The sequence below is a fragment of the Diplotaxodon limnothrissa genome, linkage group LG17, assembly GCF_057381915.1.
Source record: "Diplotaxodon limnothrissa isolate DT_005_m linkage group LG17, D_limnothrissa_male_GT1.1, whole genome shotgun sequence".
In the NCBI taxonomy this organism is placed as follows: Eukaryota; Metazoa; Chordata; class Actinopteri; order Cichliformes; family Cichlidae; genus Diplotaxodon; species Diplotaxodon limnothrissa.
The window spans coordinates 19,460,727-19,482,529 of record NC_140612.1 but is presented as its reverse complement, the minus strand read 5'-3'; the positions used below and the strand labels follow the sequence as shown (position 1 = coordinate 19,482,529).

The 21,803-nt window shown below is 41.3% G+C and overlaps 2 protein-coding genes across 2 annotated transcripts in view; one reads left to right on the top strand and one right to left on the bottom strand.

Moving 5' to 3' along the window:
• Window positions 1-8,067, top strand: part of LOC146614914 (carboxypeptidase M-like) — a 30,186-nt gene extending 22,119 nt beyond the window's left edge. Inside the window, exons 4-9 of the mRNA XM_085376502.1 lie at window positions 3,261-3,357; window positions 3,430-3,535; window positions 4,607-4,777; window positions 7,152-7,304; window positions 7,389-7,537; window positions 7,798-8,067. Coding sequence (XP_085232628.1) covers window positions 3,261-3,357; window positions 3,430-3,535; window positions 4,607-4,777; window positions 7,152-7,304; window positions 7,389-7,537; window positions 7,798-8,067 — 946 coding nt within the window. The remainder of the gene's footprint in view (window positions 1-3,260; window positions 3,358-3,429; window positions 3,536-4,606; window positions 4,778-7,151; window positions 7,305-7,388; window positions 7,538-7,797) is intronic.
• Window positions 8,068-12,408: 4,341 nt separating this feature from the next.
• Window positions 12,409-14,006, bottom strand: LOC146614913 (uncharacterized). The gene is made up of 4 exons (XM_085375520.1): window positions 13,784-14,006; window positions 13,450-13,600; window positions 12,988-13,304; window positions 12,409-12,779 (listed from the first exon to the last, which is right to left on the bottom strand). Exons 1-4 carry the CDS (start codon window positions 14,004-14,006, stop codon window positions 12,424-12,426), a joined length of 1,047 nt encoding a protein of 348 aa, XP_085231646.1. The 3' UTR covers window positions 12,409-12,423.
• Window positions 14,007-21,803: the final 7,797 nt, after the last annotated feature.

The window sequence follows — 21,803 nt, the reverse complement described above, 5'->3', positions numbered from 1 at the left end:
AAAAAAGTTTAATATTAAAAATTTTAGAATTTTACTAGACAGTAAAATTAATGCCACATAAACAAAAATAACTGCACCCAAAATCATGTCAGATATATTAAAATGGATTTCAGATTTTAAAAGGCACAGCTTGCACTTGTTTTTACTGCACAAAACAAAATGAATATGTAGGAAATATAATACTGTCCCCTGTAAAGTAAAGGCTGCCCAGCGACTGACCTGGCCTCTGGCCATCTTCTGTCACTGTGATTCTGGGAAGCTGTAACAGCGTATCTTGAAAGGCAGTCTGTTTTTATATGCACTTCCACAGCCGGGAGTCGTCTCATCCACAGACACATGGAGACATTCCAAGTCTGGTATCAACAGATCTGCAGTTGCAGTTTTCTTCCTCAATCAGCAGCGGAGCATTGAGTGCAGGAACACCACCTGTCACCACGATGTGCACTGTGTTTCAGGACATCCTGTTGTTTTCCTGCACCATCTCCAGTTGATTAGGTTTGTAGTCCAAACGAATAATGCCAGATTCCAAACTGAAATAGCCCGTGACTATGGTGACTTATGAGAGGCTGTCTTATTTCATATTTTTAGAGGCAAACCTACAAATTTATGCAGCATTTAATAACTATGAAGTAGTATTAAAAGTTTACATTCCTCAAATTTGTGAGGAACATGCTTAAGGGCAGTACTTGACTTAAACCACTTAGTTACAGCTGACTGGCTGTAAAGTTCCTTGGATTAGTGAGGCTACGCACCATCAGCAGCCCTCTTCACGGGATCCACTGTTAGCATAAACACGTTGATAACAAAACATGAACGCTGGAAAATATTTCTCACACTTTAACTTTTGCAAAGAATAATTTTGCATGTGTGTGCGTGTGTGTGTGTGTGTGTGTGTGTGTGTGTGTGTGTGTGTGTGTGTGAGTGAGTGAGAGAGATTAAATGCCAAGTTGACACAAAGACATAATCTTGCAGTCACAGCTTGTTTGTTTTGTAAAGCCTAAGCTACATTGCTGCACCCAAAATACTTTGATTGGCAAGAGAAACACACACACACACTGTAGATCTATATCACACACATGCACACACAATTATACTCTGTAAGCATCTAATTATGATTGTTTCGTCGTCTTCGTATATTCTGTTTACAGTAGACTCATGTCTGCAGTAACTGCTTGTGGGAACAGTCTCATTATGTGGACTTGCCTCCCATATAGGTTTAGTCCATGTGTGTGTGTGTGCGTGTGCGTGTGTGCGTGTGTGTGTGCGTGTGTGTGTGTGTGTGTGTGTGTGTGTGTGTGTGTGTGTGGTCTCTTTGGGGTCACTGCTTTCCAAACCTTATAAGGAAACATTTCACTTAAGCACATGAAAGTGAGTGAGATGACAAATGAGATGGTGAAGTCTTGTTTTAATATGCTGGCACTAATTCCTACAGAAAGGTGCCAGAAGATTTGGGTCGTCCCATTGGATGAATTACTTTTCTTCTAGAGTTCAGGTAGATGAGAGAAGAAGTTCACTTTTGAGATTTCAAAGAAGAATTGGATCATTATTTGGACATAAGACACTCAGAGCAGGCCTTTTATGATAAAAGGTACATATTTCTACTCTTGGACTTCACTACAGCGGCTTTACATGATTGACAGATCAAAATAATCCTTATTTATCTCATACTGAGCCTCAGTGCAACTACTTCGCTCATCCACGGTCTGAAACTATAGTCAGTAAATAAATGATCGGCACGACCACAGTGACATCACCGACTGGTTTCAGACTCTTTGGCATTTTTGTTGCTTCCATGTTGGTTTTTGTGAGAAGTGACCATTTGGGGTTTTAGTGCTAACCTATCACTAATGCTAGCTAAACTAAACTGTGCAGATGCAATATCAACAATATAAACAAAGCAGCTAATATCTGCTAATTAGTGCTAAGTGACAAATTAGAGGCTCTATAATGTATTTGTACATTTGTCTTACTTTGGCAACAGTGGGAAGGAAAAACGTTTTTTTAACAGGAAGAAACCTCAAGCAGAAACAGGTTTAGAGAGGGGCCGCAAGCAGTTAGGTTTGAGAAAGACGGGCGAGAGTAACTAGTTATTGTCACAAACCTCAGTATAAATATGCGACATCATACAGAGCCAAAAGAAAAAAAAATGTATTATGCAAACCCCGACTTATCATGGTAAATGGCCTGTATTTGTATAGCGCTTTACTTAGTCCCTATGGACCCCAAAGTGCTTTACATGACATTCAGTCATTCACCCATTCACACACTGGTGATGGTGAAGCTACATTGTAGCCACAGCCACCCTGGGGCGCACTGACAGAGCTGCCAGACACTGGCGCCACCGGGCCCTCTGACCACCACCAGTAGGCAACGGGTGAAGTGTCTTGCCCAAGGACACAACAACCGAGACTGTCGGAGCCGGGCTCGAACCGGCAACCTTCCGATTACAAGACGAACGCCCAACTCTTGAGCCACGATCGCCCCGTCTAATATGAACTTCCACCATTGATATGACAGAAAATAAGGGACAGCACAATGACAAATTGTGATGTGAGAGAAATGTGATTCTAAATAAGTCAGTGCTCTGAGTTCCGTTAGAGTCCTGTGAGGTCAATCATGACTCGTGTTGTCATTGGGTCATGCGATCGAGATCCCCTCGACGGCCCTCGCTCTGATCTGAAATATAACAAATCCCAGTAGAACACAGGATGTTTGTGAGTTTGGATTTCCTTTGTGTAGTGTTCAAATAAACTTGACAAAATCAGATCCTTCTGTAAATGTCTGAAAACAGCAGCAGAAGATGGCAGTGACAAGAACAGCCTGATCGCAATGAAAAAGATATTTGTGATCTCTTATCGTCAGTAATTAACAGGGAACTGATGGCAGCCTGTCTGTGCACAGAAATCATTTTGTGTCTCAGCAGCTGCTCTTTAAATAGAGACACTCTCATCCTGCACACTCAGAGTATCATGGAAACTATTTTTAACACGTGTGCCTTGCTCAAGGGAGCCTTAGCAGCACTAAATGACTTATAATTTACTGTAAGTTTTAAAAAGTTTTCAAAGTTTGTTTTTTAAATAGACAAGAAATATAAGAGGTAAACTATGATTAGCACTAAGAGGTGAAGTCACACCCCTCCTGATTTCACTGTAATTGCGCAGGCAAGGGGGGAAGTCCAACCAAGAAGGCTGTGTGCTCTGACCTGATACAGAAATGAAAACAGCATTTTCATGCGTGATGTGACCGTTTTTCTCCGTCAGGTACAACGGCAACGGCATTGATCTGAACAGGGACTTCCCGGATGCTTTCGCTGGTCTCCAAAGTCAGCAGCTCTTTGAGGAGAGAAGGGAAGCTGAGGTTGGTTTTGCTTTGGAACGAGACAGCGTTTTTAAGTTTCCTCTGTCATCAGGATGCTATCATGTGTTTCAGGTCCAAGCAGTGATTGGCTGGTTGAGGACGGAGAGTTTTGTTCTCTCTGCAAACCTTCATGGAGGCGCTGTGGTGGCCAGTTACCCCTATGACAACAGCAATGGCGGTAAGCGGCAGATCCAGCAGTCTGACTTTAGCTGGTCGTCCACAACAGTCCCACAGTCGTGTTTTTGTGGATCTTTGTAGAATGTTTTTGGAGCTTCTTATTTGCTTCATATCAGCATGTGAAATGGAAAGTGCAAAGCAGGAAATAGGCCCTCAGACCCACCAGACAAATATACAAGTACAGAGAATGTGTGATGAGTGCACCTCTACAGAAGAGCGTAGCTTTCTGTCATGTGCTAGATGTGGAATATTTATAATTTTCAAAGATAATAGAGCTGGAATAATAATAAGAAAAGATATTAATTTAACAGTTTGTTACCTCATGGCCACGGGCTCACGGTACTGACAGAAAGAAAGAAACTACAAATGCAGAGAAAGGGAGCGCTCAATCATTAGGGAAGGCTTAGACCAGAAGGTATATTCACAGGAATATTAAACACCAGTTTTCAGCATGAAATAAAATATTTGTTTGCCATTCTCCCTTTATCTGAAATAATAATAATAAAAATCTAATAAAACACCTGAGCTTTAAAAACCTGTTGGAGGAGTCAGTTGAGGTATTTTAGGCACTAGGATACTTTCAGGACTCGGATAAGCTGCAGAAAAAAAATGTGCGGCTCATAAAAAGCTCATTCTCTTGTTCTGAAAAAGAAAGAAAAGAGATTTTGAGTTTGAATAAATCTAGCTTCTCATAATCTCTTATTTGAGCGGCTAAAACTCTTTAAGTCCTGTACTTCAGATGTTTATGTGGGAACACATAACGCTATGGCTTAAAGCCTGTTTGTTTTGTATTTGTATTGTTTGAATTTGTTGTTTTGACTTCAAAATGCAGAAAAGGAAGTGTGTTAATCGAGATAATCAGATTTATAACTGCTCAGTAGAACTATTCGATTAAAAACAGTCATTTAGTCAGAGTTACTGCCTTAACTTTACCAGCCTGCAAACTCACACACAGAAAAACTTGGGGAAAACTTCAGGAAAAGGCAACAGGAAGTGCTACTGGAAACAAAATAATTCTAAAGCTCAAATAATCACCACCAATCACAGGCTTTTGCTCTCATCATTTAAACAGGTAGTGAACTGGTGGGCGGGGCTAGCATCGCTCCTGATAATGACGTGTTTGTTCACCTGGCTAAGGAGTACTCCCACAATCACGCCTCCATGTACCGAGGTAACTTCTGTATGGACAGCAGGCCGTTCCTGGAGGGCATCACCAACGGATTCCAGTGGTATCGTCTGGAAGGTCAGTGAGTTTGGCTAAGCTTAGCTTACAGAGAGACTGGAAACAGGAAACGTTCATCTGGTTCTGTCAAATAGTTCATTTACTACTGAAGTGTTTAGAGAAGGATAGCAAAATGATCACACAGGGATTTGTGATACTATAGAGAACATACAGAAGATTAGCTTCTGATTAGCATTGTAGAAAAACCACTACAATAACCACTACTACCTTTGCTCCATGATTTATTTATATTGAAGTGCAGTCCTGTGAAAAATTAAGTGCATCCTCACTGCGCCAATAGGAATTATTACTGTAAGTAGCAGCCAGGTGCTGATAATCAAATCGACTTTATTACCTGATCATCTGCGAATAAGCACCAAAGAGCTAAAGTTTTTGCAGGTTGCAGGTCTGGAAAATTCAGGTTTGTGTTAATTCAGTACCACATTCTCCCCAGAAGTGGACGTCTGATCAGATTTACCCCATATTTTTGTATTTACTCTTTAATTCCTCTCAGAAGTAAAGAAGTTAAGACCGTGTAAAACCCACCCACGCCATCTCAGATCCTACAGGCCTCAGTTAGCATGATAAAGGTTAAAGTTTGGAAAGTATCATCTGAACAAGACACAAGACTGTAACAAAGTGGAAATGTTTATCCATGATGCACAAACCGAACACCTCATACCAGCTGTCAGCGCAGTGGTGGAAGAATGATGGTTTGGGCACCTTGCAGTCACTGACTCGACCATCAACTTTTCCCCAAATTGGATCAACAGGATAATTATCCAAAGAACAGCAGCAAATCTCCAATCAGAATGACAAAAAAATAATGATAATAATGATAATAATCAAAGTGCTGCAATGGTCCAGTCAAAGTCCAGACCTCAGCTTGACTCAGGTGCTGTGGTGGGGCCTTCAAAGACCTATGCACACATGAAGGCTGCAAATGAATGAACCTAAGCAACGCTGTAAAGAAGTGTGGACCAAAATGTATCTATAGTAATGACAGAGTCTGATAAAGTCATACAGAGAACCATTACTTCAAACTTTTGCCACAAAACAGCTTTACAAGCTGCTGAATCACAGAGTGCACTTGTTTTTTCACAGTGCAAAAAGTCATGACTGTACAAAGCTTTTACAGGTTCTCCAACTTCACTCTTTGAGTTATCTTGAAAAGAAATAATAGCCAATTTCTTTAATTTTCTATTGCAGTTGTTTGATCAAACTGAAAACCTGAGCAAAGCAGCTTTTTTCCTGTTTTAATAAAGCAAGACATTCATTGCTTGTGTTGCTTGGAAAGTTGGGTGAATTTCAACTTTAAATGCTATCTTGGAATATTTTTACAGTGTAAGCTGTAAAAATATTCCAAGATAGTGGGAATGTGAGGTTTATTGTGAAAGTGGAGGACAAGCATCCCAGCAAAACTACAGGACAGGAAATACTCTTACACTCATCACTTTAGCTTCCCTAAAATTTTCTAATACCTCAAAGGAGAAGAAAGTCCCTGGCATTAACATCTCTGAGTGACACATAAAGAATCACTTCTAAAATAAATCCTCTTAAATCTTGGATAAACTCATATATTGCCTCACATGAAACTTTTGGTAGACTGTTTTTGAGCTCTTAATCTGTGACAAACTTCATGCTTAATTTCAGCAGTAGAGAAACTTTTTTTTTTCTTTAATTGTCATGAATTTGAAACTCGTTACCAGAACCTTTGGAAACTACTGCAGGTTAAACAAGACCAAACAAATACGCCGAGTCACCATATAATAAAAGAAAAATCCCCTAGCTAAGCAGCTTTAAGACTAGGAACAACCCAGAATGCATCTCTCACAACTAAAAAAGAACTTCCTGCGATTTTTCAAACATAATCTTCATTGAAAAATAATCTCCTCATATTTGGAGAGAGTTTCTAACGACAGAAACTCGATGAGGAGCTGCTGAGCGCTCAGCGCCCGTGCAGCCCGCTCTGGTGTCATCCTGCAGAAACCTGATCGCAGTAACCTTATCACATATGTGGGAACTGTGCACGGCTCGAGGGGTTCATTTGATGGTCACAATGGAGATTTGACTCTTGTTGTGCACATTCATTAGAAACCGACAGGGATCCTGTTTTACAGTCATGAAAACCTGGTTATTCAATCAGGACTACTCCAATAGACAGCTTATCTGAGGTTACTCAAAATTAAGACATAAAGATCAAATGCCTTTTAGAATCACATTTAAAAAGATTTTGAATTTCCTTAATCTTCTGACAGTTCATGGACCAAACGTATTAACTGATGTTTAAAATGGTCAGTGAAATATTTGTAAGAGTAACATCTGACCATCTGTGCTGCTGCAGCTTAGTCTCAGCATCAGTGTGGACCTGAATGTGTTTGAATGTGTGCATCAGGTGGGATGCAGGATTACAACTATGTGTGGGGGCAGTGTTTGGAGATCACTCTGGAACTGTCCTGCTGCAAGTATCCTCCAGCCAGAGAGCTTCCTGCTTTGTGGAACGACAATAAAAAGGCTCTGCTGGCCTACGTCCAGCAAGTCCACCTGGGTCAGTATGTCTCTGTCTTTGAGTCCACCTGTCTCTATTGAAGCAGTATCAGTACTTGATAATAACCCGGTATGTGGTGTTCAGGTGTCAAAGGTCAAGTGTTTGATGGTTCAGGCGAGCCAGTGGAGAACGCAGTGGTGGAGGTCAGAGGTCGCAGGAATATATGTCCATTCAGAACCAATCAACATGGGGAATACTACCGTCTGCTGCTACCTGGGAACTACACATTCACAGTAAGACTTTACAGCCCAGTGCAGCTTATTCTTCAACCTAAATAAACATTCACTGCCACATGATGTTTGTTTTGTGAGTTATGGTCATGTTAGAGTAAAAACTAAAAACACAATAAAGCAGGGTGTACTTAAGGTTGGGCATACATAAATAAAGCTGGGTATCATCTGCATAGCAATGAAAATGTATACTGTGTTTCTAATGATATTGCCAAGGAAGCATGCATAATGTATGTCCTGCTCTCCCATATCTTTTATTGTAGGTAACATATCCAGGTCACGAGGTTTTGACAAAGACTCTCAGTGTCCCGTATGGTCCGGATCAATACTCTGCCCTTAAACACGACTTCCTGTTACGACGCATAGCCCGAACGACTAGACGGACTGTGGGTAGCACTACCCAAACTGATGCCACCCCTACCTGTAACTACACTTTACAACAGAAGGCGGGCGGAGCCATGAACAGGCCCACGTGGAGCAGCCTGGCTATAGGGCTCAGCATGGCGGCAGTGCTGCGATCCCTGATCGACTGAAGTGAAATTGCCAGCTAGGTTCAGTTCCTATCGACATCAAACCAAACACGTACATCAAAACTGTGACACAATGTCAACTGCAGCCTTCTGAGGAGACACATGGAGCAGGAGTTTGACAATTCCTGCAAGCTTTGTTGCCCCAAACAAATCTGAGACCATGAAACCATGAGATGAAATTTAGTGGAGAATACTGTGATGGTCAGAGCTAAAGTGGAGCACCCAGGTTCATAAGCATAGAAGTTACATACTTCTGATATGGATAACAGGAAACATTTGCAAAAGACATTTTCACATGTAGCAGTAGAATGAGGACCAGACTAGAAGTTAAAAACTTATATGAGCCTTTATGTTATATGCTAGCACAAATTTTAACCAAAGACCCAAACAACCCAAATGGCTGCTTTGTTAAGATCACTAATGGGTGGTGCCTCAAGGCCCCTTATTATACATAGCTTTTCCTTACAAAGTGTACAATGGCATGAATCATCACTTAGCTATTCACGTGCATTATACGCACATAACTTGTCTGCTATTGTACGCAAAGGGAAAATGTGTATTCCATGATTGGCTGGCAAGCAGTTTCTGCATGTTGCTGGCAGTCACATTGGTTCCAAAAAGAGGGCTGTATAAAAAAAACTCTCCTTGATATTGCTTTGATTTGTATTTGACATGGTCACCTGTATTTTTCATGGAGGACACCAAATGGTCTGCAAACATTCAGCAACTACCAAGTGTGTGTCACATTGTTAACAGTTTGCTCACAGAGTAGTTGGCAATTGTTTGCAGACAAATTGTCATCTTTCACGCAAGCTATGGAAGACCAATGCAATTGTAAGGAGGTTTTTGGTGCAGCAGCATAAACCTCTTTACACAGGCCTTATTCACTCAACCCTAAAAACACCACATATCAAAAATGTCACACAAAACTTGAATATGGGTGCTAAGCTATGTTTCAAAGTGCTGACTGTTATTTGTGTTTTCCTTTTCAGTGCTTTTGTAGATATCTTGAAGTACTGTTCAAGGCATATCAGATTGACTACAGCTTTCAGGTATATGGAAATTTAATATATGAAAAATCCCAAAATAACAATTTCATGGCTAACTGGCACTTTAACCACCATGCCATTAGTAACATCTCTGTTTGCACCACTGTTACAACCCTAAAAGCTAATAGCTAACTGTCTAGCCAGAAGTGAATGCGCCCCTCAGATAGCTGACTTAGGTTGGTCATTAAAAACACAATCATTTCACATTTAATATAAAAAATAACTAGACCTTTTGGAACAGTTTATGGTTCATCTTGGAAGATTCTAAAATGCAGCTAACAAGGCACAATAGTTTCTTCAGTTTTATACTTTCGGTTGCCTTACTTTGAGTAATGCAGCTGAGCTTTCAGTTCATATGTTGTTGTTCATATCAAAGCAAGCACTTGCACAGATTTACACAGTTTTCACACCTCAAGGATGTTTTAAACGAGTAATAAATATCTGTAAGTATCTTTTTTATTGCCTTAATAATAATTGAGAAAATAGTAAAAAAAATCTTATGAAGGCTAATTGTTCAGTGAGATGGGATTAAAGAGAAATGGGTGTTTTTATTAAGATTTTGAAAAGAAGACAGAGTAGCAAAAAATATTTCCTGCACTTCAACAGGAATAAACAGCTTTTAAATGTAGATTTATTCAAATGGCAGCTTTCTGGGGTTTTTTTTTTAACAATTAACATTTACACAGCAGAACAAAGCAGGAGGATTCAACCTCTCTGGTAAGATGTGATTTTTATTTTGTATGTGACTGTAATTTTATATACGAGGAGGTGCAGGGGCACTTTAAAATTAGCACTTGCAGGGACTAAATGCTGTTTTTAGAAAGGGGGCAGTGTTCAGGACATGGCAGTGTGGAAATGATGATTTTGTGTGCTGAAGTGTTTCCAGTGACGCTGCGCATTACTCAGATGGTCAGGCTGTTTTCATTTTTTTCTGCTTATTCCATTCATTGTTACCAAAGCAAAATTAAGATGTCACAAGATGATTTATAATATATGTAAAACAATTCAAATTCAATTCTATTAGTTTTATGCTTATTCCACTGGCCTCTTTATTTCTTTTATTTATCGTGTATTATTTAATTTATTTATTTGTTTTAATATTAGATTAAGAGATTAGATGAAGAGTTAGGTGGACGAAGTACAAAGTATAACCTGAAGTGCAAACAATTCAAAAGCACCACCTGGTGGAGCCAATGCGCAGCAAATCTGTCAACTTCAAATTCTCTTACTGTGTCAGTTATGATGAGGTTTATTTTACATAAAGACATAAAGACTTATAACAGTTGTCCTCTTTGAAAACCAACAGGAGGTTAGTGATGCTGATTTGGCTGCTCAGTGACACAGTTGGCGATTATATTTGCAGCACTGCTTCCATAAAGCTGTCCTTCTCCGACTCATAACACACAGTAAGCAAAAATGAAGAAATCCTCTAGCAAATGAAAGAAAAACGATACTCCTTATAAATGCAGAATTTGCCTTAAAATAATCCACATTTTAGATTTTCTTCTGGATCAGAGTAAACCCGAGATACTTGTGCTCACAGCCATGACAGCACTGCAAACAGGAAGTGTTAAAAGCTAATTTGGCACATTTTTGATGGCCCAAATTTCAAAAAATACAGCATAACATGGCTCAGACTTTAGCCCAAACATTACACTTCCTGTTTGTATCCCTAAAGCAACCAAATTATGTTGCTTTCTAATATAAATATTAGAAGGTTGGGACCCAGAGTTCTATCTAAAACCCCAGGATTTAAACCTGAACCATCAGCCTCAGCACATACAGTATCTGTACACCGTTTAAATTTATATATTTATATACAGTCTGTGACACAACAAAGACTGTAAATCGATTTAAACTCCACACAGAGCAGCTCCGAGTCCTTGTACCCACCCTCAGGACACAAACTCAGCATCCTTCTGCAAGTTTTTTTCCCCCAGATTTAAACATTATTCCTGCCAAATGTCTTCTTTTTTCTCACTTTTGTACTGTTTTATATTAAACATGCTTTATAACAGTCCTCTGTGCCATGTTGGGAGTGTTGTGACTGCAGGCTTCGGTCACTTTTTTTTTTTTTCTTCTGTTTCAATAAAATTAAAAAGTAAATTCTGTCTCAAAGCCGACCTGAAGCAAACTTGTTCAAACTTGTTCTTGATGGAAATGGTTTTTACGTCATCTGCTAGTTTTATTCTTATCATCTTCGTTCTCTTTTTTAATCTGTATGGAAGCCAGGAAGTGGATAATAAATAAACTTAAATAAATATTTTAATGATTTTATGAAAACTGTAAGACTGAAATATAAAACATTTGAGATTATTAAAGTTTTTTTAACACAGAAGTAGGGGTGGGCGATATAAGCGATATACGATAGAAACGATATAAATTTGGCCAACGATAGAGATTTTGACTCTATCGCGATAGCGCATGTTGATGATGTCATCAAGCTGCGCCTGTTTTGGTCGAAAGCATTGCAGCGGCTAAAACCATTATCATCTGCAAATTATGCCGGGCGACAGTCATAGCAAAGAGATGAAGCACTTTTGAAATATGAGGAAAGCCAAAACCTGCTCTTCCTCCACTTCCGTAACATTGATTCATTAATGTTGAATTCTCTCGCAGCTGTTCTATTTCCATGTCGTTGTAGTATATTAATAACTAACCTCGTATTGTGGATGAATAATCTTAGTTGTTCTCCTGACTGAAGTTTGCCCCGTGTATAGCATCCTGCTATGCGATTGCATTTGTCCCTGACCACCAGAATCCCTCACGTTAACTTTTATCGAGTGGAAAAAAAGTTTCCAGCTTCACTGTGCCAATGTTATGCTAACATAGCTGTGTCGCTAGCAATCACGTAGCACAACATTATATACCAGGTAGCAGAGGTGGAAAGAGTACTCAAAATTTGTACTCAAGTACAAGTACTGTTACACTGGTTAAATTGTACTCAATTACAAGTAAAAGTACTGGTGTTAAAAAAATACTTGAGTAAAAGTACAAAGTACTGTTCTCAAAAACTACTCAGAGTATTAATTACTTTTTAACAGACTGATGTTTTATTCTGTTGTCAATAGCAGGCATTCAACTCGATTCACCAGTATAAATATTTATGTTCAAAGCACATTTTTCAGATGAACAAGGTATAGAAAGGTAACTTGTTTTGTAAATAAATGTAGATATAAAAGAAGGAATTTTGTTTGTTAAAACAATGACAAAAATGTTTCTGAACATGCGTAGAACCATTTAAACTTTTCCCCATACACTGAACAACAGGCAGGTAAGTGTCTTAAACTCTTAGCATTTCTTTCACACTTTACTTTCTGAACCTTTTGTTCAGTTTCAGCAAGAGCTGGTTTTCTAAATTAACAGAGGCAATCCGACTTCGTTTGGCAGTGAAGAGTAGACCAGCACAGCTAAAAAGTCGTTCACACGCAGCAGAAGCAGGCAGAGCTGTGTTCAGTTTAAGAGAGAGGTTTTTGATGGCTGAGAAGGAGTGCAGCAGCTCCATGATGTCTGTGGCACAAGCAAGATAACCATCAAGCTCAACTGCACTTTGCAGCCTTCTGGAGATTGGTCTGGAGAAGAATTCATCTTCATCAGATGACTCTCTTTGCTGATCCTCACTCTCATGCTCTGTCGTTTCAAGATGTTGTTTGATGTATGTCAAGGCTGTAATTGCAAGTAGATAACACAATTTTGTTATTTAAATTTCAGTGATTATTCCTGAACACAAATTTAAAATCGGCAAATTCTCAAAAAGGATTGTTTAGTATTCAGGACAGACCATCAATAACTTACAATGTATTAGGTGAAATACTCACTTAAGCATGTGTTCAAATGTAAAAATACACAAAAATGGGATCACATGAATCCTTACCAGCCTCTATTACATCTGCTCTGTCAGTCCAGGAAGTCTTGAACTTGGGTAAGAGGACTGCAGCTGCAGCCAACTCTGGATCCTCCATCATCGCTCCAAAATGCTTTTGAAGGCCATTTTGCAGGGCTCTGATGAGTGGCACGCATGTCTTGCTTGATGTCTCCAGCCTGCTAAGTTTGGACAGTAGTTGTTGGATTACTGGCAGGAGCCATCCCATAAAGGAAGTGGACTCAGACTGAAGGATGTTTGAAGCTTTCACCAGTGGCTTCATGGTGGTACAGTACTCCCTTAGGAATGCAACTTCTGCAGGACTCAACCTGTAAGACACAACAACAAAACCCACCATGACTATAATAGGGATCTTCTGATTTAATATTAAGAGTCTGCTCACGTTTTTAACCATACATTAAGGAAAATTCACAAAATTTGAAACCATATTGGTAGGTGTCCAATTTTACTCACATTTTCACCTTGAACTCCTCACAAATGCTCCTGGTGGCATCTTCCCCCTTCTCATCAATGATGCGTATTTTCCTTTCAATGGCAAGGTAGGTTGAATTCCATCGCGTTGCATTGGGACGAATGATCTGTAGCTCACACTTGTCCTCTACCACTTCATTAGCCAAATGAGATCAGCCAGTTTTGTTCCAAATGGCCTGGCATTTTGCAAAGGTTGCACGGGAGAGCCTCTTGTAGGTGTCATTCATGCTCTCTGCTAGGGCAGCATCAGATGTTGCCACAAGGTTTAGCAGGTGACATGCACATCGCTGATGAGGCGGAAGTTGATACTCCAAACCAGAGTCTTCATCAAGAATTGCACTTGCCTCATGGTAGTCAATATGGTCAGTCAGGTCAAGAGTTTCTGGGTCTGCTTCATCTTCAGCTTCATCTGCATCATTTTGTGCCCCAAACATGTGGAAGGCCTTGACAAAGTTGGATCCACTATCAGTTGTGGTTCTTACAACTTTGCCTCTAATCTTGTATTGGCAATGGATATCATCAAGCGCACCAGCAAGCATGTCAAATGTGTGAGACCCTCTCAATCTTTTGCATGCTAGTGCTGCAGATGTTCTTTCCAGCGACTCTTCCTCTATCCAATGGCATGTGACTCCAAGGTAACTTTTCTGATGAGCTGACCAACAATCAGTAGTGGTAGCAACAAATTTGACTTTATCCAATGCTGCAACCAAAGTCATCTTCATGTGATCAGCAGCTTCACAGATTCTGGCACGGACAGTGGGTCTGGAGATGACTTTGGCTTGAGGTTGTAATGTGGTAACCAATTCTTTGAAAGATGGCTGTTCTACCACTGCAAATGGCTGTAGACCCTCACATATGAAATTGATGACAAGCTTGTCAACAGTTGCTTGTGGAACATGTTTGTTTGCAGCTCTCAACATCAGGTCTGGTAACTTGGCTTGCGTATTTGCTGAGCGCTTGTTTGGTGTGGCTGTGGTCTTTCGCTGTCGAGATGTTGATGCCACAGTGATATTGTACTGCTCAATCTTCGATGGATGTTTCCTCTGTAGAGATAAATATTATCATACGTCAGGTTCATACATTACTTCATAACATCACTGTGATTAACACTAAAGGAAAACACATTTTTAAAACATTATTCAACTAGACTTGAGCTAATCTTTGATTGTTGAGCATAGTATAAAAGAGTGGTGAATTGGTCAAATTTTGCAGATATATTGCTGTATTTATTTACAAGTGTAAACCAATTTTGAACGATCATTGCAAAAAACATGAATTTCTGTATACATTCTAAGTTCTGTAATATGTATACTATCTGTAAAAAGAGTATCGACCAATGTATCAGTATCTAAATTTTTAACTCCTTTTTATCAGTATCACCCTAAAGTTTTCAGTATTAGTCAGGTCCTAAAAATACTAAGAGAGCAAAATATGTGTATATAGCAAATCTAATTTAAGAAAGGGGATCACATACACAAAAATGCTGCCCATACAGCTAACAAATAAAAACAATCCACATTATGTTCTTTAAAAAAATATATCATATTGGGAAACATATAACCCTACTGATTAAGAGCCACGTCACTATGATAGACCTATATCAGGCCAATGATACTGATCAACTGATCCATCAATCGGGCTCTGGTACATGTCAGCTGAGAGCTGGAAGATTAATTTGAGATGCAGCTCAGCATTGTGTTCAAGTTTTGTTTTTTTTGTTTTGTTTTGTTTTTTTATATATATATAGGGCAGCTGATTGTAGGCCTGTGAGTTTTAAATGACTACAAGTTTAATTTATTGTAATGACGGTGGTTATCCAAATAATAAGCTAAAACATTCCTACGAATTGTAGCTCAATTATGCATGCACACACAAGCACATTAGCTAGCTCCGTCTTATTTTAATATCAGGCTAACCAATGGCGGTGACAATATCTTAGCCAAACTAGTAACCTTAAAACACATGAAAAATAAGAAAGCAATATCATACACGTATAGTTGTAAAACCTCTTACCTCAATGTGTTTTTTTAGATTAGATGCTGAAGTCTTGTAAGCTGAAATGACTGTAGAGGTCAAACAAAGTTTGCACTGCATCTGGACGCTGTCTCCTTTTCTCCCTCTGTACACGAAAAATTCCTCCAGGTATGGCCACGGCACGCGTCCTCCGTCTTTTCTACGTCGTTTTCATGGTTGACAGTGTTATCCTCTGTCTCCATTTTGGCTTCTTTGTCTCCAAATCTTCCGTCTATAAAGTAGTTTATACTCCACCATTTAGCACCTCCAGACACCTGTGCCTGCTGCTGCAGCGGAGTTTATTCTTTGCTTACGTCTTAAATTGGCGCGGTCAATCGAGACCGCGCCAATTTAAGACGTAAGCAAAGACGTAAGCGTTATTGGCTGCAAAAATGCAGACGAAAGGTTTGAATATTAATTCAAATTGTGGGCGTACTCAGTAGTGACTTTGATTTTATAAGTAGCGAAGTAGATTACATGGTGTAAGTTGTACTCAAGTATGAGTAAAATTACAAACTTGAAAAATTACTCGTAAAAGTACAAGTACCCAAAAAATGTACTTAATTACAGTAACGTGAGTATTTGTAATTCGTTACTTCCACCCCTGCCAGGTAGTCCAACTTCAGTAAACCTACAAACGCCACTGCTGTTTAGTTTTCTGTCTTCATTTATGTTGAAAGTGGTAGCAGAGCTGTACGTTTTAATTAGTTTCAAAAATCTCTTTCAGAACATGGTATGAAATGTTTAGGTGTAAATTAGCGAGCTAACTTCCTGTTAAATTTAAAAAATTCTGTTTTCATGGATGTAAAACTTAATTGTTACACCTGATAAAGCAATGATTTAATTAAAGATGAAAGAATTTAGACCGTTTTTAACTCTCAGTGTTCGTTTGACTTTGGGACCTGAAGTAGACGGAGTTTTGGACCCAGATTACTCCGCGAAGCTCCTCACTACAGCAGCCGTAATGCTCTGACAATCCATCAAGCAGTGCGGCTTACCAAAGTTGTACTAAAACATTTTTTAACAGATTTCTGCACGCCAAAATCAGTTCGAGATCAGTAAGCACAACCAGAAGTCATACATAAGGCACACTCTCAATTTTTGAGGAAATTAAAGGATTTTAAGTGTGCCTTATAGTGTGGAAAATACGTTATACAGAAGAAAAGAATATATCGTGATATATATCGTTACCGCACGTGCTTCAAATTATATCGCGATATGAATTTTAGGCATAGCTGGACTGGCCATCGGGCATACCCGGTGGGCCTCTGGCAATTTTTTGTTTTTATGGGCTGATCGATTTTTATTTTTTTTATTTTTTTTTTTGGAAGGGTATAAATAATGAAAGGTGTTGGATTGGCCAATTGCTCATGATCGACTCTGGGCTGGACCAATTACAGCCGAGGAGGTCGGATGCACCCTCCCCCTTGTTTAGCAATCTTATAGACGAACTAAAGAAAATGGAGAACAAAAAAAGGAAAGGAGGTGCAGAAAAAATTAGGGCCAAAAAGAAACAAGCCCTTCAGGCAGACGCTGCCAAATGTGTAAAAATAACTGAAGTGTTTGGTGGTAGCTATGGCATAGCTTCCACAGATTTAGCAACATCAGCAAGTGGTGGACCAGCAGGTGGATAAGGGAAAGGGGAGGCAAGAGGAGGAGAGACCCGAGGCGGCCGCCGGTCATAGTGGCAGAGGAACTGAACTTCAGGTAAGAAGTTATGACCTGCTGTCTATCTGTGTCAGATATAAACCAAGTTTAGTTGTAGTTTGTTTTCGTTGTGCTGACTTTTTACAGTCGCTTAGAATAACTGGTACTGCATACTAGCTAGCATGACGATGTTTATATACTGCTGGGCGGGTGCTATGAAGTTACTGATAGTAAATTTTATTTTATGCTTAAGGTTAGTTTCTCAAACTCCTCAAAATCTTAACAAATTGTGCCAATCCTTACATGTTGCACCAGGCTGATTTATCATCAAAAGTGGAGAAGTCTGTGACAGAGGAGACAGAAGAGCAGCAGAGAGAGATGGAGCAAGAGAGAGAAATAAAAGAGCAGGAGAGAGAGATGGAGCAAGAGAGAGAAATAAAAGAGCAGGAGAGAGAGATGGAGATGGAGAGATGACTTTATGTCATCCATGAGGGATGCATTTGACATATGTTTCACATATTATAGCCCAACAAGTTACTTATAGCAATTTAAATACAAGCAATCAGTTTTTGGCAAATACCGGAAATCAGTTTTTGGCAGACAATCACTTTTTGGCACAACACCGGCTATTTTTTGTGTTTCTTTTTATCGCTGTGTAACCGAGTTCAATTGAAAGCCTGCATGCGCTAGTACCTCTTGCCACAAGTTCCCAGAATCCTTTGCGGTTTTACCCCTGAATGGCGTCACATTTTTGGTGGGCCGGTCTCTTGTCAAAATGCCCGGGCCGATTATTTGTCCCAGTCCAGCCCTGATTTTAGGCCATATCGCCCAGCCCTACACAGAAGGTTAATATATTTTAAATCACGTTGCCCTCATTACAAAATTAAAAGATATAATTATTATTATTATTGTATAGTTAGAAGAGGTAATACTTTGATGTAAATTGCCTAATAAAATAAAAATAAAATTACATAATTTTAGAATTATATTTTACTTAACTGCATGATAATTTAACTTAGTTAAGAAAAGTTTAACTATGTGGTTACAATTTTAAAATGTATTTAAATATTTCAGACATTTCAGGTCCATTTCTTCATTTTTGGTTCAAAAAATGTTCAGTTTAATCCACTCAACAAAAGTCTTCTTTTAATCTGCTTTAATTAAAGCTACAGGGTGGGCGTGGGCAGGTGAGGAGCAATATGGCGTCTCTGGCACAGGTGAGTTTAGCCGTCTATATTTGAACACAGTTTACTGAAACATAAAAAAAAGAAAACATTAAACTTGGTGAACACACTGGTTTATCTGACCTATATTTTAGGTTGAAAGATGAAACGAACATTCAGGAGTAACTTCTCCTGCTCTGCTGCTACTTCTTTGAAACTAAAATATGCTGAATTAGCCAAAATTAGCCTGCAGTGTATCCGCCCATGCATAGACAGCTGTCTGTGGACCCCAGCAGCAGAAAACTTAGAAATGTGATGATTTCCAAGCAACTTCTGAAGCCTCTTGTTTTATGATTTATGTTTTTGTCTGTGATGATATTTGTGGAGACGGGACCTCTGTTCACTCAGATCTTCTTTCACATTAAGTGAAATTTCTTTGTGTTGAATTTGTATCGCTTTAAGCTGCTGAAGAACTGTGCTGACGGGCTGCCTGCTGGCTACGACTGTCAAAATCATCGATGACTAATTTCATAGCTGACACGAGGTATCTAAACTTTAGTAAGGAATGTGTGTACTTTTGACACCTCTGGTTAGCATTTAGTGATCAATTTCAAGCATATTTGTTTTTTGCTTGTTATTGAACAAATTCACTTCACTACTTTTCACTATCTGTAACATCAATGCACATTGTTCCATTTACTGCATATTGCACTTTATTCATGTCTCTCATTCCACCTGCATCAACATTGTAAAGTTTGTCACAAAGAGATTTATATGTCACAGGCTGGGTCTCTGACCCAGCGCTCTGAGTTCATGTTTGTATTTGTCTCATTTTGTTATGTGATTTAGTTTGTGTTATTTCCTATCTGCCTTTAGTTTAGGCAGTTATTGTTCCTGGGTTTTCTATGTTTTGGGGTTTTGTATTTATTCATCACATATTAGGTCTGTTAAGTTGTGTTGTCATGTTTTAGTATTTCCTGTTTTATTCTGACAATGTCATGTGTTCTTTGTTTATTGTATTTAGCTTTCCTCTCCTGGTCCTGTCATTAGGTTTATGTCTGTCAGCTGTTTTCCCCCATGTGTCGCCACTTCCCCTGATCACCTCATGTCTGTATTTAAGCCTTTTGTTTTCTTCATGCCATTGTCAGGTCGTCTGCTCATCCATGTCTCATCTCCAGGTACCCATGTCAGTTCACTATGGTTAAGGTTTTTCATGTTTTGTTATTAGTTCACCCAGTTTAGGTTATTGTTTAGTTTTCACCGATGCCCTATTATTTTGTACCCTCGTTGCTAACCTCAATAAACGGCTTGTTTTGTTAATCCACACCACATTTTGGTCTGCGTTTGAGTCCTCCTCTGCAACACATACGGTCTGCCCCAGTCAGACCGTGACAGTACGACCTGACCACTATGGACTCAGCAGACCGCGAGCTTTACGAGCGTCGGGAGGCAGCCTTCGCCCAGCTGGAGGAGGAGCTCCGCTGGAAGCCGTGGCGTACCCCCGACTACGAGCGCATTTTCCACGGGACTCGGCTAGCTCTCGGAGGTCCCAAGAGCTGCCGAAAGTCCCCGCCTGTTGCGCTGCCTGCATCTAAGCCTCGCTCGCTTCAGGTGGGAGTCCTCCGTGTGGCTTCAGGCGCTCACGCTCCAGCCTCGGTGTCTCCGTTCTGTGCACCAGGGGCTCAGTCGCTCGCTCCGCCGGCTTCCTCCGCTCGAAGGAAGCGGCGCGCCCGTCGCCACAAACTGGACAATGCCGAGCTCACGGTGGTGAGTGAAAATGACTTTTATTCTCACGTCCCGTCTGACATTAAAAACAATCGGCTCACTTCCGATCCATGGGGAATTTCCCTTATGGATGACGACGTGGACTGGGAGGATCCGTTTTGTTTTACTCCCTCTACGCAGGGAGGGATGAAAGACAATTCCCGCTCGCTTAAGTCTGCACATGCGGTTAAAGGAAAAACTGTTAACACTTCTACCAGGTCTACAACACTCAGTTCAGGTTTTGTTAAGTCTGGTTCAATCATCCCCAAGTCAGCTCACTCTAAGACCGTTAACCCAAGGACTGCTAATACTAAGACTGCTAAACATGAAGTGGACGGCGGATTCATTTTTGCTAGGTCTGTTTTTGTCGACCCAATACATATTAACCCTAAGCCTGCCATTTCTAAGACTGTTTTTTCTGAGCCTGCTCCTTTGCCTGTTCGTGTTTCTGCTGCCAGGGCAGCTCGGGCCCAGCGTACCCCTGCACCCGTACCAGTTCCTCGGGTGAGGGAGTCTGAGGCCCAGCTGGTCCCTGCTCTGGTTTCCAGGCCAGCTGAGGCTCTGTCCGTTTCTGCACCCGTACCAGCTCCTCGGGTGGGAAGGGCAGTTGCCCAGCCGTTGCCGGTGCCTGTCCCGGCTTCCGGGGTGAGGGGGGCTGTGAACCAGTCCACCCCTGCACCCATGCCGGTCCCCAGGGTGAGGTCAGCCAGGATACAGCCCGTCTCCGCACCCGTACCTACTCCTCGGGTGGGAGTGGCTAGTGTCCAGCAGGTGCCTGCACCCGTTCCTGTTTCTACTGAAGGCTCAGGAGAATTCAGTCCGCAACCAACACCACCATCACTACTGCATGCTTTTCAGTCTATAGCTCAGTCATTAGCTCTGTTAGCAGCCCAGTCAATAGTTCATTTTCCTGTGTTTCCGTTAGCTCAGCCCTTAGCCCACTGTGCAGCTCAGCCAGCTCCCCATTGTTCAGCTCAGTTATTTGCTCAATCACCTGCTCAGCCTTTTGTTCAGCCAGTAGTCTCGGCACCTACTGGTCCTGCCACTGCTTCTGCTGGAGGGCCCGAGGAGCCCGTCCAGCCTCATGCCTCGTCTGCTGGAGGGCCCGAGGAGCCCGTCCAGCCTCATGCCACGTCAGCTGGGGGTTCAGGAGAACCGCACCAGCCTCATGCCACGTCAGCTGGGGGTTCAGGAGAACCGCACCAGCCTCATGCCACGTCAGCTGGGGGTTCAGGAGAACCGCACCAGCCTCATGCCACGTCAGCTGGAGGGCCCGAGGAGCCCGTCCAGCCTCAAGCCACGTCAGCTGGGGGGCCCGAGGAGCCCGTCCAGCCTCAAGCCACGTCAGCTGGGGGGCCCGAGGAGCCCGTCCAGCCACCTTCAGATTCTGCTTCTGTTTCGCCTGCTGCAGCTCCAGCCTGTGCTTCGCCTGCTGCAGCTCCAGCCTGTGCTTCGCCTGCTGCAGCTCCAGCCTGTGCTTCGCCTGCTGCAGCTCCAGCCTGTGCTTCGCCTGGTGCGGCTTCATCAGAGCCTTCGTCTTCGCCTGGTGCGGCTTCATCAGAGCCTTCGTCTTCGCCTGGTGCGGCTTCATCAGAGCCTTCGTCTTCGCCTGGTGCGGCCTTCGTCTTCGCCTGGTGCGGCCTGTGCTACGCCTGGTGCGGCCTGTGCTACGCCTGGTGCGGCCTGTGCTACGCCTGGTGCGGCCTCTGCTTCAGCGTCGCCTGGTCCTACGGCTGTTATGCCGCCGCC

Bases quoted from the DNA above. Each gene is read 5' to 3' on its own strand.
- LOC146614913 (XM_085375520.1), bottom strand. From the start codon at position 14,006: ATGCTTGCTGGTGCGCTTGATGATATCCATTGCCAATACAAGATTAGA. The intron at 13,601-13,783 runs GTTTGGAGTATC...TGGCTAATGAAG, and splicing joins AATTCTTGATGAAGACTCTG to TGGTAGAGGACAAGTGTGAG. The intron at 13,305-13,449 runs GTGAGTAAAATT...TGTGTCTTACAG, and splicing joins GAGGAGTTCAAGGTGAAAAT to GTTGAGTCCTGCAGAAGTTG.